At 42.5% G+C, this 19,021-nt stretch overlaps 1 protein-coding gene across 3 annotated transcripts in view; it reads right to left on the bottom strand.

Moving 5' to 3' along the window:
• Positions 1–11,974, bottom strand: part of LOC137339773 (RING finger and SPRY domain-containing protein 1-like) — a 100,672-nt gene extending 88,698 nt beyond the window's left edge. The window contains exon 1 of one of the 3 annotated variants that reach the window (XM_068001923.1): positions 11,366–11,974. In XM_068001923.1, coding sequence (XP_067858024.1) covers positions 11,366–11,571 — 206 coding nt within the window. In that variant the 5' untranslated portion in view covers positions 11,572–11,974. Of the gene's footprint in view, positions 1–11,355 lie in introns of all 3 variants that reach the window. The other 2 variants (XM_068001922.1, XM_068001924.1) reach the window with 2 other exon arrangements.
• Positions 11,975–19,021: the final 7,047 nt, after the last annotated feature.

Genomic DNA, 19,021 nt, shown 5'->3' with positions numbered 1-19,021 from the left:
TAAAGGGTTTCTCCTGTAAGCTCAGAAGAAGGGAATGTAAGAAAAGCATTGTACAAGCTTTCTATATTATTGTAAACCTCGTTAGTGAAAAGCCTTATGTTAGTTTTCCTGTGAACAAAAAGCTTTCTGTCTATCCAAAACAAGCTTTTTATGACCTTGTGAAAGAGGTCTTTGGGTAATGAGCATTTGGTGCCATCCTCATTGCCTTTTTTATAACTTAGGAAAGGGAAGTTGTCTCTAGCTTTATTATGTTTTGTGTGAACATAAGAGCTATTGACATCTCAGAGGCAACTAATCATGAGGGAGGTGGTAAAGCCAAATGTTGTGTGTATAAGGGAGTAGGACCGATAGCAGTCCCATGGGACAGAGAGGATGATTGATGGGAGGCCCATATAGAGCTAGCTGTCTCTAAAACATATAAAGATGGGAGCTTTTTAGTATTGATTAGAACATTTTCGGTGCGAGGCTGGGCCGCTCAACTAATCAAAACCTTTGAAAGGTGCACCTCCAAACTTTATACAAGTGTAAACTTTGTCAGGTTGTATTCATCTTAATAGAATGTTTAATTGTATTCTTGTATTTTAACATCTTTGTTACTTATTATAACTTCTTAATATTAATAAAGCTATTATATTTTGGAACAAACCACCTTGCAGCCTTTTTGCCTTAAGACTCAAACAGTAAAATATATTACTTACAGTCAGTAATAAATCCAATAAGGCATTCAGGAGAAACTTCTTTACTCAAAGTGTGATGAGAATGTGGAACTCGCTACCACATGGAATAAATGGGAGGATACTGAGAGGCGTAGAGGAACAGAGGGACCTTGGAGTTCAGGTCCACAGATCCCTGAAAGTAGCAGGACAGGTAGATAAGGTGGTTAAGAAGGCACATGGAATACTTTCCTTTATGAGGCGAATAACATAGATGCATTTATGGGGAAGCTAGCTAAGTACATGAGGGAAAAAGGAATAGAAGGATGTATCGATAAGGTGAGATGAAGTAAGGTGGGAGGAGGCTCGTGTGGAGCATGAACATCGGCATAGACCTGTTGGGTCGAATGGCCTGTTTCTGTGCTGTAAAATTCTAGGTAATTCTTTGTAATATCATTTAATCTGCAATGTTACATTCATTTTATTTTGTACCATGACCTGATAAAGCACGTCCATTTTTATATTGTTTTGTGTAGTAAGAAAGTTATACACATTGTTCAACCATGAAATATTTTATAACTCACCAGTTGGAATTCAATCCGGAGAAGTGTGAGGTAATCCATTTGTGGAGAGCAAACAAGGCAAGGGAATACACAATAAATGGGAGGATACTGAGAGGAACAGAGGGACCTTGGAGTGCAGGTCCACAGATCCCTGAAAGTAGCAGGACAGGTAGATAAGGTGGTTAAGAAGGCATATGGAATACTTTCCTTTATTAGCTAAAGCATAAAATACAAGAGCAGGGAGGTTACATTAGAACTGTATAAACTCTAGTTAGGCCACAGCTTAAGTACTGCATACAGTTCTGGTCACCATATTACAGGAAAGATGTGATTGCACTAGAGAGGGTACAGAGGAGATTTACGAGAATGTCGCCAAGGCTAGAGAATTTTACCTATGAAAAAAGAGTGGATAGGCTGGGGTTGTTTTCTTTGGAACAGAGGAGGCTGTGGAGTGGTTAAATTGAGGTATATAAAATTATGAGGAGCCTAGATAGAATGGATAGGAAGGACCTATTTCCCTTAGCAGAGGGATCAGTGACCAGGGGGCATGGATTTAAAGTAATTGGTAGAAGGATTAGAGGGGAGCTGAGGAGAAGTTTTTTCACCCAGAGGGTGGTGTGGGTCTGGAACTTACTGCCTGAAAGGGTGGTAGAGGCAGAAACCCTCAACTCATTTAAAAAGTACTTGGATGTGCACTTGATGTGCCATAACCTACCGGGCCACGGACCAAATGCTGGAAAGTGGGATTAAGCTGGCTAGCTCTTTTTTGGCCGGCACGGACACGATGGGCCGAATGGCCTCCTTCTCTCCCGTAACTTTCTATGATTCTATGACATACGTAACTTACTTGCAACTACAGAGAAAGCTTAGGATTTGTTTTACACACAGCGCAGAGGAAATCTGTCCCCGATGCCATTTGTGAGTTACTGCGTTCTCTTCTCAATTACTGACTAAACACCATATTTCTAATAATTCAAGGTTGAAAATTCTATCACTTAATGATGTGTTCTATTTTCCACTGAAGAGGTGCAGATTTAAGGGGGGTGAAATTGGTCAACGTCAGTAAAGCAAAACAGTTCATTTCACACCAGCGCCTGATTTTCTTTTCCATTCCCATTTTGCGCTACTGGCTTGGATCAATTTCACTCCCAAGTTGTCTATATTGTGCTATAGCTTAAATAATAACATTTTCAATAATATTAGGCATAACAAGTAAAGTAGGCACTGGCAGGTTTTAAAATAGTCTAATGTATAAGTCAATGTTTGACCTAAAATAAACTGAGAGTCATAAAATCCTAATAAATGTCACAATGGAAAAACACAAGAGACACTCAGTTTGCTGTGCAGTTTTATATCCCGCTTGCTAATGTACTAGTTTGCTTTAGGCAGCACAGAGCCTGCAAAGCTCATATAACTCTTACAGTAATACTGGTTTATTGTGGTGGCTTCCTCTCAAGCTGGCTGTACATTGTCCTATTTCATACAAGGCCTCTCAATGGATTGCCCAAGTGCTGGTATCCACTGCTTTGTCAGATGTGGCTCCAGCAGTTGCAGGGACATTGCATGTTCTGTACCCAGAGGTTCAAGACCCCAATCATCCCAACAAACATACCACCCACCCTGAACCTGCCATCGCAAAGGTGCCTCCCACTCAATAAGCACTCTTAACTGCCTTTTGAAGTGGCCTAGCATACCACTCAGTTTGGGCAACTAAAGATGGGCAATAAATGCCAGCCTTGCCAGCAATGCCCATATCCCCAGAATGAATTTTTAAAAAGACATGGATTTAGGTTAAGAAGTAGGACAAGCACATCTTATAGGGTTACCAAGGGGGTGCACATTTGCAAATGTAAATATAACAATATAAATAGAGATCTGTTCATTTCTCCTTTGTTTGGACAGTTGGGTAGAGGCTGTGGAAAGATGGCATTTCAGCTTGAGCAGATAGAATGTGTAGCACATTTTTGGAGTGACAAGTTATATGAGTTCTTTGCAAAAAAAACTGGTCAGTGGTAGGAGTCATCCATACGGAAAGTAGTTTGCAATCACAAAGTTCTGTACCAATCACCATGCATGTACATCATTTCCACCAATGGTGCCCTGCTCCTCCTCATCTTTTTCCTGTGGGCTGGCAACCCCACGGGCCTACTCACTGGATGGAACAATTGTGCATCATGCAGCAGATGGTGATGATTTTGGAGGCTTTTGCTGGACTGCAGATCAGCACCCTGCCCAGGCGATAAAGGCAAATAACTACTCCAATATTTTCAAGTCCTAAGGAATAGTTGCTTCAGCATCATTATGGTGTGAGCCACAGTGTCTTGGGTGCTAGCATGGGCCTCATAGTATCGGTGATCTGCTCTGCATGGGGGTTCCCAATTGGGCTTATCAGCCATGGCTACTAGGGCTTGTCTCTGAACAGCCATCAGCTCATTCTCTTGGAGACTGTCAAATAATGCAGGCACCAGTGCATAATGAAAGACTTGTAGCACTCGCCGGTTAACCCGCATTAACGTGCAGGATCACGTTTCTGTGGTCTGAAGTCACCTGCACATTTATGGAGAAGTACTGCTTCCTGTTCATGTGTGCATTTGTGTTAATATGTATTGAACATCTTGCACATGGGTTCCATCGGCTGGACTGTGTGGAAATCTGCCAACTGGTAAAGATTCTATGCCCTCTCCACTTGGTGTTTTATTTCCACTGGGAAAGTGATTAAGGCTGTTTGCTCTGGCAAATGTTGCATCAGTCACCTGGTTTATACAGAAAGGAACTACAGACAGATTTATCTGGCGGATATCTCCTGTTGTGGCCTGTAAGGACCCTGTTTCATAGAATCACAGTTGTGTCAGCTATGGCTCAGTTGGTAGTACTCTTGCCTCTGAGTCAGAAGGTCATGGGTTCAAAATCCCACTCCAAAGAATTGAGCACAAAATCTAGACTGACACTGCAGTACTGAGGGAGTGTTGCATTGTTGAAGGTGCCGTCTTTCAGGTGCGACATTAAACCGAGGCCCCGTCTGCCCTCTCAGGTGGATGTAAAAGATCCTGTGGCACTATTTCGAAGAAGGGCAGCAGGGTTATCTCTGGTGTCCTGGCTAATATTTATCCCTCAATTAACATCACTAAAATAGATTAACTGGTCATTATCAAATTGCTGTTTGTGGGAGCTTGCAAATCGGCTGCCACGTTTCCTACATTACAACAGTGACTGCACTTCAAAAATGCTGTAAAGTGCTTTGGGATGTCCTGAGGTTGTGAATAGCGCTATATAAATGCAAGTCTTTCTTTCTTTTTCATAGAATGATACAGCACAGAACGAGACCATTTGGCCCATCGTGCTTGTGCTGGCTAATTGAAAGAGATACCCAATTGGTCCCACTCCCCTGCTCTTTCCCCACAGCCCTGCAAATGTTTTCCCCTTCAAATATTTATCTAATTCCCTTTTGAAGGTTATTATTGAGTCTGCTTCCAGCACCCTCTCAGGCAGTGCATTCCAGGTCATAACAACTCAGTGCATAAAAAAAATCTCCTCATCAAGCCTCTGGTTCTTATGCCAATTACTTTAAATCTGTATCCTTTGGTTACTGACCCTTCTGCCACTGGAAACAGTTTCGCCTTGTTTATCAAAACCCTTCATGATTTTGAACACCTCTATTAAATCTTCCCTTAACTTTTTTTGCTCTAAGGAGAACATCCCCAGCTTCTCTAGTCTCTCCACGTAACTGAAGTCCTGCATCCCTGGTTCCATTCTAGTAAATCTCTTCTGCAACCTCTCTAACACCTTGACATCCTTTTTAAAGTGTGGTGCCCAGAATTGGACACAATACTCCAGCTGGGACCTAATCAATGTTTTATAAAGGTTTAGCATAACTTCTTTGCTTTTGTACTCTATGCCTCTATTTATAAAGCGAAGGATCCCGTACGCTTTTTTAACAGCCTTCTCAACTTGTCCTGCCACCTTCAAATATTGGTGTACATACACCCCCAGGTCTCTCTATTCCTGCATCCCCTTTAACATTGTAAATAAGAAAATAAGAAATAGGAACAGGAGTAGGCCATATGGCCCCTTGAGCCTGCTCCGCCATTCAATAAGATCATGGCTGATCTTCTACCTCAACTCCACTGAAAATAACCCGTTTATCCCTACTCTTTGTTTTCTGTCTGTTAACCAATCCTCAATGCATGCTAATATATTACCCCAATCCCATGAGCCCTAATCTTGTGGAACAGCCTCTTGTGTGGCACCTTATCAAATGCCTTTTGAAAATCCAAATATATACTACACCCACTGAAATTAACCCTCTTCCGGTTGAGTATCTTCACCTACCTTGTCCTTTTCTAATGATACTGTGATCACTATTTCCCAAATGCTCCCCCACTGAAACATGCTCCATCTGCCCCACTTCATTCCCCAGAATCAGATCCAGCAGTGTTTCCCTCCTCACAGGGCTGGAAGCATAGTGATCAAGAAAGTTTTCTTGTACACATTTCAGAATTTTCTCCCCCTTTTTGTCCTTAACACTGTTATTTTCCCAGTCTATATTAGGATAATTGAAGTCATCACTACTCTACAGTTTTTGCATCTTTCTGAAATTTGCCTGCAAATTTGTTCTTCCATCTCCTTCCCACTATTTGGTGGCCTATAGTATACACCCAACAGTGTAACAGCTCCTCTATTGTTCCTTAATTCTAACCAAATAGATTCTGTCTTTGAACTCTCAAGTACACCATCCCTTTCCAATGCTGTAACAGTATCGTTGATCAATACTGCCACCACCCCCTCCTTTTTCTCCCCTTCCCTATCGTTCCTGAATACCTTGTAGCCAGGAATATTAAGTTACCGATCCTCCCCTTTTTTTGAGCCAGGTCTCTGTTTCATAGAGGTATGATGGTATAGTGCCCTTCACAGCAATGGGAAGACGCATCTCAGTCCTTGAAGTTGTCTGTAAATCAGCCTGCAGCAAGTGGCTTAGCTCAGTCACTATCTCTGCAGTGAAGCAGAGATGCTGTCGCAGGTCTCCTGTGACGTACTGAGGTAGGAAAGAAATAGGAGCAGGAGTAGGCCAATCAGCCCCTCGAGCCTGCTCCGTCATTCAATAAGATCATGGCTGATCTGATCCTAATCTCAAATCTAAATTCATGTCCAATTTCCTGCCCACTCCCCGTAACCCCTAATTCCCTTTACTTCTAGGAAACTGTCGATTTCTGTTTTAAATTTATTTAATGATGTAGCTTCCACAGCTTCCTGGGGCAGCAAATTCCACAGACCTACTACCCTCTGAGTGAAGAAGTTTCTCCTCATCTCAGTTTTGAAAGAGCAGCCCCTTATTCTAAGATTACGCCCCCTAGTTCTAGTTTCAGCCATCCTTGGGAACATCCTTACCGCATCCACCCGATCAAGCCCCTTCACAATCTTATATGTTTCAATAAGATCGCCTCTCATTCTTCTGAACTCCAATGAGTAGAGTCCCAATCTACTCAACCTCTCCTCATATGTCCGCCCCCTCATCCCCGGGATTAACCGAGTGAACCTTCTTTGTACTGCCTCGAGAGCAAGTATGTCTTTTCTTAAGTATGGACACTAAAACTGTATGCAGTATTCCAGGAGAAGCATGGTCTATGAGAACGGATATTGTTAAAGCAGTGAACATACTCCATGAGTTGTTGTTGAACTTGGAAATGTTGCGGTAGATTTTTGTCTTTACCCCTTGGGCATTGAGCAATACTTGGGTGGAGCGCAGCGAGGAAATTTGGGCGGCGGGATCATATACCGTAACAAGGACCACCTAATTTTCCTCCCATTCATTCATTACGGGCATCCAATCCTCCTAGCCTGATATTCCTCTCTATGGTCCACCCAAGTATGCTCTGTCATGTGCCAATTTTTTATGGGCAAAGTCCATGGTGGAGCCAAAGCCTTGTTCAAAGTCATAAAATTCAGTGCGTGAGCTAATTGCCCTAAATATGCTGGCCGAGAAATTCCTCGGGGTTTCTGCTGCACTTCCGGCAAAGTAGCGCCGGCAGAGTGGGAACAGGCCTTAGGAAATATTCCCGCCCATCATTTAAATGAGGCCTATGTATGCCTGTAATGTAACCTCATTTAGCACCCCCCCCCCACCCCCTCATCCTCCTGCCCCCACCCCCCTCCCAAATCACATAATGAAAATTGAGCATACTGCAAATTGGGCATGCTAGGTCAGGAGCCCGATTTTCCAACCCACGCCCAGCACCAATAAGGCTCCATGCTGCCAGCGGAGCTTCGTGAAAAATGGAGTTGTTATGTTCTCTTTGGTTAAGGCTGCAACTGTGTCAACCAATACATTTCTAGATGGGTTTGATTAAGTGGCATGATTTCAAGAAGCCATTAAGACTACCTTGAATATGCCTTAAAACTCTTCTGCAGAGTAAGATTGATAGGCTGTATCCTGATGCTTTCAGAAAGCATCCTTCAAAATCACATGAACTTTACACTTAAACGAGTAATGGTGCTTTTTTTGCTGGTATTGTCTGAAGAGAAATGAAGTTTAAGAGGTGAGATAAGTGAACATTGCACACGGTGAGCTTTCATAATTCACGTTACAAACTTAAGGGCAATTTAAATCAGGCCTTTGTAAACTTTTTTTTGGATTGCACAGAGCAGCTACATAGAATTATAGAATTGTACAGCACAGAAGGAGGCCATTCGGCCCATCATGCCTGTGCCAGCTCTTTGAAAGAGATATTCAATTAGTCCCAATCACCTGCTCTTTCCCCGTAGTCCTGCAAATTTTCTCCCTTCAAGTATTTATCCAATTCCCGTTTGAAAGTTAGTATTGAGTCTGCTACCACCACTCTTTCAGGCAATGCATTCCAGTGTATTCCAGATCATATTCTTGAATGTCAACATGCGTAGTAAGATCCCATTGATGATTTTAATGAAAAGGACATGAGTTTAAAACAGGATTCGTAACTCTGTACCATACCAACCTTTTAAAGTAAAATTATCAGCAGGAGGAGTTTTACACCCAAGTTAGATCAGTTAAAAGAAGTTTGAATCTTCTATTTTACTTTCCAAATGCACACAAAGTCTGCAGGTGATTCCACAGGAGTGCAATAAATCCTAGAAAATCGCTTGAGTGATTCTGGAAAACACCTTCCATTGTCAAAGTCTTTAGTAAAATAAAAAGTTTTTCATGTGACCAGAAATATTTCACACGGTGAGATCAATCACTTTTCCTTATATTGAAGAGCTAAATTCAAGCCCACGTTATTCCTGTTAAAATAGCATTTTCAGTAATCAAACGACCTGTTAAGGTTAATACTATCTTACAATTTGGACCAGACAGCAAACCACATCATCAAGAATATATGATGTTGGGGAGAATGGAATTTTCTCCTCTTACTGTTCCTCTTTTGAAGACAGTGAGTGTGCCAGAGTCCAGTTTCATAGGTGCCAACAGCACTCCACTATCTCACCCAAACACTTATTCTTTCTGGGTGAGCTTGAACATCAAACATTGAAAATGGATAACTATTTAACTATGATAACTATTAGAGCTGTGCCCAATCCCGTCCTCACTTCTAGCAGTGGTCATTGGATAGCAGTCAATACTAGGAAACCATGGCTGATATTTCCCCCCTCTCAAGACTGGGAACACTGGCCAATTGTAGCACTTATATCTACACTTTCAGCACAAATCATAGGTCATCCTGGTCTCTATTGTTTTACTCCACACGTTATGTTTACCCCACTGAACTGCCAGAGAACTCTAACTATACATTAATTAAATTTTATAGTCAATTAATCACTTTCAACCAAAACCTTAGGACTCTTAGGCAATCCACAGCAGCTAAAAAAAAGTGTGCTTTTATCAAAGTCCCACCTCTAATCTATTAATAATGGGATCATGTGAATGATCATGGATCACTCATATCTCTATCAAACATAAGTCTGAAATTTCCAATTGGCATTATTTTAACACTGGCAGTAACCCAAATAACACCGATCAGAAAACTCAGACTATAAGGTGTTTCACTGATGATGGAATTGTTGCAATTCGTTATCACTGGAGAGAGATTCTTAATACAACTTGTATCTTTATCAGATGCTACAATTTGTGAAGAATGGTGTTCTCAGATGATAAGATGTATTCTATTCAACCCTCACTGGCTATGTTCCACAGATAATATTTCCATTGACCTAGCAGCACAGTGTTCCGTACAGCATCTTATCATCTATCGCTTTATTTACCCTTGTAATTTCAAATTCCACCCCAGATGTTCCTCCAGCAACTACAGGGTAAAGAATTAACTGTTTTTGTTGGCAATCTATTCCACATATCATGATCACTCTGTTCCTACACACGCAGTAGTTCCTCCCATCCCAGTATTTTTTCTGTTATTTTCCCAATCTTGAGTGTTAGCCAAAACACCCCAAGGAAAATAAGAAATCACTTATATATTGCTAAATTGTAAAGATATATCTATAATGCCTCAAATATTTAATCACTATGACATTATCTGAGTGATGTAAGCAAGTTCAATCATCATTTGAGTTAGCCATTGAGAAATGAAGCAGAAAAGGACAGCAGAAAGTGAAGGTCATTTGGCCCATTGAAATCCATGCCTCTACTACACCAACTCCCCCATTTTAATATTCAAATATATTTTCAATATCCCTAACAACATTTTTGTCTCTACCACCCTGCTGGAGAATTATTTCAAATATTTATCACTGTGTAAAGTTCTTCCTTACGTCTCTTTTAAATTTATGTCCTCTAAATTTAAATTTATTTCCTCTAGTCCTATTCTCCTGGCTTGCTTTAAAGTAATATCCTGCATTTATTGTTACATTTAACATTCATTATACCTCAACGAGGCAGACTGTTAATCTCCCTCTTTCTACACTTGCTGTTTCTTATTATTATTACAGAGATTCCACTTTGGCCTGTGCTTCACAGCAGTTCCATGCTGCGAAGATTACTGCAGAATGTTCTTCAATGCTAGCCGGGTGCAATAAAATCTCACCAAGAAAGGGTGACGCAGAGTATTTACATGTTTTTATAATGCAGTAAAGATATATTGATGGGAAAAACATGTTGACACAAGTACTGCATCTAAATGTATTGAATGTTGTCTGGCATTACATCAAAAGCCTAGGGTCCTGATCCCTCAATGAGTTTGTCCAGTGAATAGCTAAGCCATGCAGACCGGTTCAATCCATGATCTGTGCTGAGATGACTGAACTCATCCAAGAAGGCAGTACAGGGTGCCACAATTGGCCTTTAGCATCCCTAAGTTAGGGAGACAATAATCAGTCAGGATTGCTGCTCCTGATTCATATCCAGGAAGTTCGTCTGTGTGAACATTGAGTGAGGATTGTATATGACTGTGACTCCCTGTGACTGAATGGCTTTCTAACACTCACTGTCAAGGGTCATGCATGAATAATGGCCACTTCAGCAACGTACCCTATGGAACTGTACCTCAGCAAAGGGTCTTCAGTGGGAGCACAAAATGAGCCATAAGGAATCAACAGCCAGCATTACACCCACCTGATTTCATCTGCAATGGAAAAGAAGATTGGACAGGGTGTAAAACAAGCTGATGATTTGTTATCACCTGTTTTGTGCTACCACCGAAGACCAATTTCACCCCAAAGAGTTAGTGGAAGGGGGAGGGAGGAGGGAATAGTGAGAAAAAGAAATTTAAAAAACACACATTCAATTTTCGTTAACCTGTCTTTTTATATTATTAGGACTCTGGTCATTGCTTTTAGTTAACAAATTATATCTGTGTTACCTCGTTGTGCAAGATTAAATCTTTGCAATGATACAAAGGGCAATGGAAAACAGGGGAAACTCGGTTAATACAATAAAAAGTGCCACTTTTAAAAAACGTAATTCTGGTCATCAATTGATTAAGTATATTTAGATTTGATGAACTGTATTCAATTTCTCCACGCATCATTACATCACATTGAAAGTGAGGTGTTGTTTGGTAAAATCTATTTCAAGCATTAAATTTGCGTTGATTTTAATACAGAGCTAACCTGGAAAATTACAAATCCAGGCTGGAAAAGAAAGAACAAAATCTAGTCCATACAAAATACTATTCTATTCCAAGTGAACACTGGCTGCCCCTTGGGGTTGAACGTACAGTGACTTACTTGTCCACTAATGTCCTAATGACCGAGAGGGTGTCCAGAACCAGGTTGTCCACGGTCTGCTTCTTTCTCCTGGAATCGTGCGGACCCCTGCTTCTCCTCAGCGGTCTGAAGAGATGCCCTGACCTTAGCTCGCCTTCTGGTCCTGTAAAGCGAAGCGCCCTCTCGTCCAAATCCAGCTCCGATTTACTGACACACGAGTTCCCCATCTTCAAAGAGCACGAACACTTTTATGAAATATTCAGGTCCAGGCCAACCTTTGCACTTGGCATTGGAGAACTTGTGATCGGGGCAGAAGCGGAACTAAACTCGCCTCACATCGCGACGCAATTAGTGCGCCACAGTTCAAACTCTGCCAGCTCTCAGACCTTGTGCCTTTATATGACAACATATAAAACGACAACTTCTACACGAATGCATTTTCCACAGAAGTGCGCAGAATAGTGCTGATTTCCGCTAGTCATTGCATTATTATCTTCAGTCCCTTATACGGATACAGTATAATACATCTTGTGATTCACAGTTATCGAACTCTGGATTTAGAAGCATCAATCGCAAACCTCGGCCGCCTACAATGCTCTGCTGAGAGTTTACATAAGTTGAGATGTACGTAGCCCCAATCCAGTACTGAGTAATCTACTACTGACGCAACGAGATAGAAACGCCCCCGAAAAAAGCAATGATGGTAGTGAAAAGCCAGAAGTTCCACTCAGCATCAGGGGGGTCAAAGATCTCTCAAATACTGCACAATCATTCTTCACTCTCCAAGAGATATCCCTCCATTATAATCTTTTTTACAGTAATACTTTTTATAATATGTAAAATACATGTATACATGTTGGGATTTCCAACTATCAAATGGAGTGTGAGACTACCATGTGCTTATTGTCACATTACATGGCCTAATGTATGAAATAAAAGCAGAAAACGCTACAAATCTACAGCAGGGTTGATTCAAGTGTGAAAGGGGAAGAAAGGTTAATAATTAATGTTAGACGCCACCAGCTCCCTTCATGTTCCTGGGCTGATAATTTACAAAAAAAATCTTCATTGAAACATATAAGATTCTGAGGGGACTTGACAGGGTAGATGCCGAGAGGTTGTTTCCCCTGGCTGAAGAGTCTAGAACTAGGGGTATAGTCGCAGGATAAGGGGTCGGACATTTAAGACTGGAATTTCTTCACACAGAGGGTTGTGAATCTACCCCGGAGGGCTGTGGATGCTGAGTCATTGAATATGTTCAAGGCTGAGATAGATAGATTTTTGGACTCTAGGGGAATCAACGGATATGGGGGTCGGGCAGGAAAATGGAGTTGAGATTGAAGATCAGCCATGATCTTATTGAATTGTGGAGCAGGCTCGAGGGGCCAGATGGCCTACTCTTTCTCCTATTTCTTATGTGCTCATGGTTCAGCGAGTTACATGGAAACTACAGCACAGAAACAGGCCATTCGGCCCAATTGGTCTGCCGGCATTTATGCTGCACATGAGCCTCCTCCCTCCCTACTTCATCTAACACTATTAGCATACCCTTCCATTCTTTTTTCCCTCATATGCTTATCTAGTTTCCCCTTAAATGTATCTATGCTATTTGTCTCAATTACTCCTTGTGGTAGAGTAGTCCACATTCCTACCACCAGTTTCTCCTGAATTTCCTATTGGATTTATTAGCGACTATTTTATATTTAGTTTTGGAAGTGGTAACATTTTCTCGACATCTACCCTATCAAACCCTTTCATTATCTTAAAGACCTCTAACAGGTCACCTCTCAGCCTTCTCGTTTCTAGAGAGAAGAGCCCCAGTCTGTTCAGCCTTTCTTGATAAGTATATCCTCTCAGTCCTTACATAAGAACATAAGAAATAGGAGCAGGAATAGGCCATACGGCCCCTCGAGCCTGCTGCGCCATTCAATAAGATCATGGCTGATCTTCGACCTCAACTCCACTTTCCCGCCCGATCCCCATCCTTGTGAATCTCTCGCACCCTCTCCAATGCATCAATATCCTTTCTATAATATGGAGTCCAGAACTGTGCACAATACTTCAAGTGTGGTCTAACTAAGGTTCTAAACAAGTTTAACATAACTTCTCTGCTTTTCAATTCTATCCTTCTAGAAATGAAACCCAGTGCTTGATTTGCTTTTTTATGGCCTTAATAACCTGTGTTGCAACTTTTAGTGATTTGAATATCTGTACCCCTTGTTCCCTTTGCACCTCTATCCTATTTAGGCTCTTATTGTCCAAGGAGTAAGTGGCCTCCTTATTCTTCCTACCAAAATGCACTACCTCACACTTTTTTTTAAATTCGTTCATGGGATGTGGGCGTCGCTGGCGAGGCCGGCATTTATTGCCCATCCCTAATTGCCCTTGAGAAGGTGGTGGTGAGCTGCCTTCTTGAACCGCTGCAGTCCGTGTGGTGACGGTTCTCCCACAGTGTTGTTAGGAAGGGAGTTCCAGGATTTTGACCCAGCGACGATGAAGGAACGGCGATATATTTCCAAGCCGGGATGGTGTGTGACTTGGAGGGGAATGTGCAGGTGGTGTTGTTCCCATGTACCTGCTGCTCTTGTACTTCTAGGTGGTAGAGGTCACGGATTTGGGAGGTGCTGTCGAAGAAGCCTTGGCGAGTTGCTGCAGTGCATCCTGTGGATGGTACCCACTGCAGCCACAGTGCGCCGGTGGTGAAGGGAGTGAATGTTTAGGGTGGTGGATGGGGTGCCAATCAAGCGGGCTGCTTTATCTTGGATGGTGTCGAGCTTTTTGAGTGTTGTTGGAGATGCACTCATCCAAGCAAGTGGAGAGCATTCCATCACACTCCTGACTTGTGCCTTGTAGATGGTGGAAAGGCTTTGGGGAGTCAGGAGGTGAGTCACTCGGCGCAGAATACCCAGCCTCTGACCTGCTCTCGTAGCCACAGTATTTATATGGCTGGTCCAGTTAAGTTTCTGGTCAATGGTAACCCCCAGGATGTTGATGGTGGGGGATTCGGCGATGGTAATGCCGTTGAATGTCAAGGGGAGGTGGTTAGACTCTCTCTTGTTGGAGATGGTCATTGCCTGGCACTTATCTGGCGCGAATGTTACTTGCCACTTATGAGCCCAAGCCTGGATGTTGTCCAGGTCTTGCTGCATGCGGGCTCAGACTGCTTCATTATTTGAGGGGTTGCGAATGGAACTGAACACTGTGCAATCATCAGTGAACATCCCCATTTCTGACCTTATGATGGAGGGAAGGTCATTGATGAAGCAGCTGAAGATGTTTGGGCATAGGACACTGCCTTGAGGAACTCCTGCAGCAATGTCCTGGGGCTGAGATGATTGGCCTCCAACAACGACTACCATCTTCCTTTGTGCTAGGTATGACTCCAGCCACTGGAGAGTTTTCCCCCTGATTCTCATTGACTTCAATTTTACTAGGGCTCCTTGGTGCCACACTCGGTCAAATGCTGCCTTGATGTCAAGGGCAGTCACTCTCACCTCACTTCTGGAATTCAGCTCTTTTGTCCATGTTTGGACCAAGGCTGTAATGAGGTCTGGAGCCGAGTGGTCCTGGCGGAACCCAAACTGAGCTTTGGTGAGCAGGTTATTGGTGAGTAAGTGCCGCTTGATAGCACTGTCGACGACACCTTCCATCACTTTGCTGATGATTGAGAGTAGACTGATGGGGCAATAATTGGCCGGATTGGATTTGTCCTGCTTTTTGTGGACAGGACATACTTGGGCAATTTTCCACGTTGTTGGGTAGATGCCAGTGTTGTAGCTGTACTGGAACAGCTTGGCTAGAGGGGCAGCTAGTTCTGGAGCACAAGTCTTCAGCACTACAGCTGGGATGTTGTCGGGGCTCATAGCCTTTGCTGTATCCAGTGCACTCAGCCGTTTCTTGATATCACTTGGAGTGAATCAAATTGGCTGAAGACTGGCTTCTGTGATGGTGGGGATATCGGGAGGAGGCCGAGATGGATCATCCACTCGGCACTTCTGGCTGAAGATGGTTGCAAACACTTCAGCCTTGTCTTTTGCACTCACGTGCTGGACTCCGCCATCATTGAGGATGGGGATGTTTGCAGAGCCTCCTCCTCCCGTTAGTTGTTTAATTGTCCACCACCATTCACGACTGGATGTGGCAGGACTGCAGGGCTTTTATCTGATCCGTTGGTTGTGGAATCGCTTAGCTCTGTCTATAGCATGTTGCTTCCGCTGTTTAGCATGCATGTAGTCCTGAGTTGTAGCTTCACCAGGTTGGCACCTCATTTTTAGGTACGCCTGGTGCTGCTCCTGGCATGCTCTTCTACACTCCTCATTGAACCAGGGTTGATCCCCTGGCTTGTTGGTAATGGTAGAGTGAGGAATATGCCGGGCCATGAGGTTACAGATTGTGCTGGAATACAATTTTGCTGCTGATGGCCCACAATGCCTCATGGATGCCCAGTTTTGAGCTGCTAGATCTGTTCTGAATCTATCCCATTTAGCACGGTGGTAGTGCCACACAACACGTTGGATGGTGTCCTCAGTGCGAAGACGGGACTTCATCTCCACGAGGACTGTGCAGTGGTCACTCCTACCAATACTGTCATGAACAGATGCATTTGCGACAGGTAGATTGGTGAGGACGAGGTCAAGTATGTTTTTCCCTCATGTTGGTTCGCTCACCACCTGCCGCAGGCCCAGTCTGGCAGCTATGTCCTTCAGGACTCAGCCAGCAGTGGTGCTACCGAGCCACTCTTGGTGATGGACATTGAAGTCCCCCACCCAGAGTATGTTTTGTGCCCTTGCTACCCTCAGTGCTTCCTCCAAGTGGTGCTCAACATGGAGGAGGACTGATTCATCAGCTGAGGCAGGACGGTAGGTGGTAATCAGCAGGAGGTTTCCTTGCCCATGTTTGACCTGATGCCATGAGATTTCATGGGGTCCAGAGTCAATGTTGAGGACTCCCAGGGCCACTCCCTCCTGACTGTATATCACTGTACCGCCACCTCTGGTGGGTCTGTCCTGCCGGTGGGACAGGGCATACCCAGGGATGGTGATGGAAGAATCTGGGACGTTGGCTGAAAGGTATGATTCTGTGAGTATGGATGTGTCAGGCTGCTGCTTGACTAGTCTGTGGGACAGCTCTCCCAATTTTGGCACAAGTCCCCAGATGTTAGTAAGGAGGACCTTGCAGGGTCGACTGGGCTTGGTTTTTTGCCGTTGTCGTTGTCGTGTCCGGTGCCTAGTGGTCCGATGCCGGGTGGTCCGTCCGGTTTTATTCTTATTATGACTTTTCGTAGTGAGATTTTACAACTGAGTGGCTTGCTTTGCCATTTCAGAGGGCGATTAAGAATCAACCACATTGCTGTGGGTCTGGAGTCACAAAAAGGCCAGACCGGGTAAGGACGGCAGGTTTCCTTCCCTGAAGGACATTAGTGAACCAAATGGGTTTTTACGACAATCGGTAGTTTCATGGCCACCATTACTGACACTAGTATTTTAATTCCAGATTTTTATTTAATTAATTGAATTTAATTAATTGAATTTAAATTCACCAGCTGCCTTGGCGGAATTTGAACTCATGACTCCGGATTTTAGTCCAGGCCTCTGGATTACTAGTCCAGTAACATAACTACTATGCTACCGTACCCCTACACTTAACTATATTGAAATTCATTTGCTAATTACACGCCCATTCTGCCAGTTTATTAACGTCCTTATGCATTTTGATACATTCTCCCTTTGTATTAACTATAGCCCCAATTTGGTGTCTTCCACAAATTTTGAAATTGTACTTCTGATTCCCGAATCCAAATTGTTTATGGAAATTAGGAACAACAGTGGTCCCAGCACCAATCCCTGTGGAACACCACTTCCCACCTTTTGCCAGTCTAAGTACGTCCCCTTAACCCCTACTCTCCGTTTTCTGTTTTGTAGTCAACTTGTTATCCATTCTACGGGTTCCCTGACTCCACATGCTCTGACCTTAGTCATATGTCTACAATACAGTACCTTATCGAAGGCCTTTTGAAAATCCAAATATATTACATCTACTACATTACCATTGTCTACTCTTTCTGTTACTTCTTCAAAGAATTCAATAAGGTTGGTCAAAAATGACTTTCCCTTCTGAAATCCGTGTTGACTATTCTTTATTATATTTTCATTCTCTAGATGTTTTTCTATTACATCTTTGAGTGAAGATTCCATTATCTTCCCTACCACCAACATTAAGCTAACTGGTTTATAGTTCCCTGGACTTAGTATCATAGTATGTTACAGCACAGAAGGAGGCCATTCAGCCTATCGTGCTTGTGCCAGCTCTTTGAAAGAAATATCTAATTAGTCCGACTCCCATGCTCTTTCCCCATAGCCCTAAATATAGGAATAACATTAGCTGTCTGCCAGTCCCCTGGCACTATTCCCATTTCTAATAAATTATATATATGTAATAGTGCTTCTGCTATCTCCTCCCTAACTTCTTTTAATATTATGGATGCAATCTATCCGGACCTGGGATTTTATCCTCTCTAAGTTTGATTAGTTTATCAATCATTTCCCCCATTTCTATCGTAAATGTTTTTATGTCTTTTTTGTTCTCTTCTTCTAATGTCCTGCCCACCTTGTTAGTCTCCCTGGTAAATACTGAGGCAAAGTAACTATTCAATATTTCTGCCATTTTGCTGTCATTATCTGTGAGCTTATCTTCTGCATTCCTTAGTGGCCCTATCCCTATTCTGATTTTTCTTTTGTTATTTATATGTCTGTAGAATACGTTACTATTTCTTTTTATATTCCTTGATAGTTTAATTTCATAGTTCCTCTTTGCTTTCCTAATTGTTTTTTTTTTACTTCTTTCCTAATCTCTTCATATTCCCTTTTGTTACGCTCACTTTTACTGTTGATGTACTTTGAGTATGCCTTTATCTTTAATTTCAATTTTACCCTTAACTCTTTATTCATCCATGGTGTTTTATTATTAGCTAGTTTGTTCTTACTTTTTTTTCACACACTAACTAGCTGACACAAACCTATTTTACATTAATAAAGCTACTCAAACACCAGGAGTTTTAATTTTGTTAATATAACATTAACACTATATAACTAAATTAAATATTAAAAACACAAGTCTAGTCTTTAACCCTACTTCGGCTTGCCGTCTTTTCATTCCAATTCTCTTCCCTATTTTCTCATTTACTTTTATTATTTTGACTGTTATTTTACTCTTCCCATATGATATATAACCCATTTTTTTCACTTTTGCCAATTTTCTTCTCTGACCTCATCTGAAAGTACTGACCTCTAGCTGGGGGGTATAGTTCCAAGAGTGCCCGTTGCTCTCTGGTAACTTATCTCAAATGGCCATTGTTTATATGTAAGCCTTCACTGTGAGTGTTGGCAGACTGCTTGCCACAAGGACATCATGTCCAAGTCCAATCCTGTACTCACCCAATATCCACACTGCACTTCCAGCAGGAGTCAGTGAATAGCAATCAAGAGCCAAGTGATGCCAGTTTTGTACTGTGGGCCCATGTCCACAAGGAATCACTCTGACTGAGATTCTTCTTTTAGTTTACAAATTCAATTTTCCTTGTTTTCCACAGATAACCTATAGCAGATTAATTAGTTAAAAACTATAATCATGGAAATTGATGGGCTTTCTGGGAATTTGTGTGCACACTCCCCTTGACTT

Source organism: Heptranchias perlo, chromosome 2 (genome assembly GCF_035084215.1).
Source record: "Heptranchias perlo isolate sHepPer1 chromosome 2, sHepPer1.hap1, whole genome shotgun sequence".
Taxonomy (NCBI): domain Eukaryota; kingdom Metazoa; phylum Chordata; class Chondrichthyes; order Hexanchiformes; family Hexanchidae; genus Heptranchias; species Heptranchias perlo.
The sequence above is the reverse complement of the archived record's forward strand: the minus strand, read 5'-3'. Positions and strand labels throughout refer to the sequence as shown.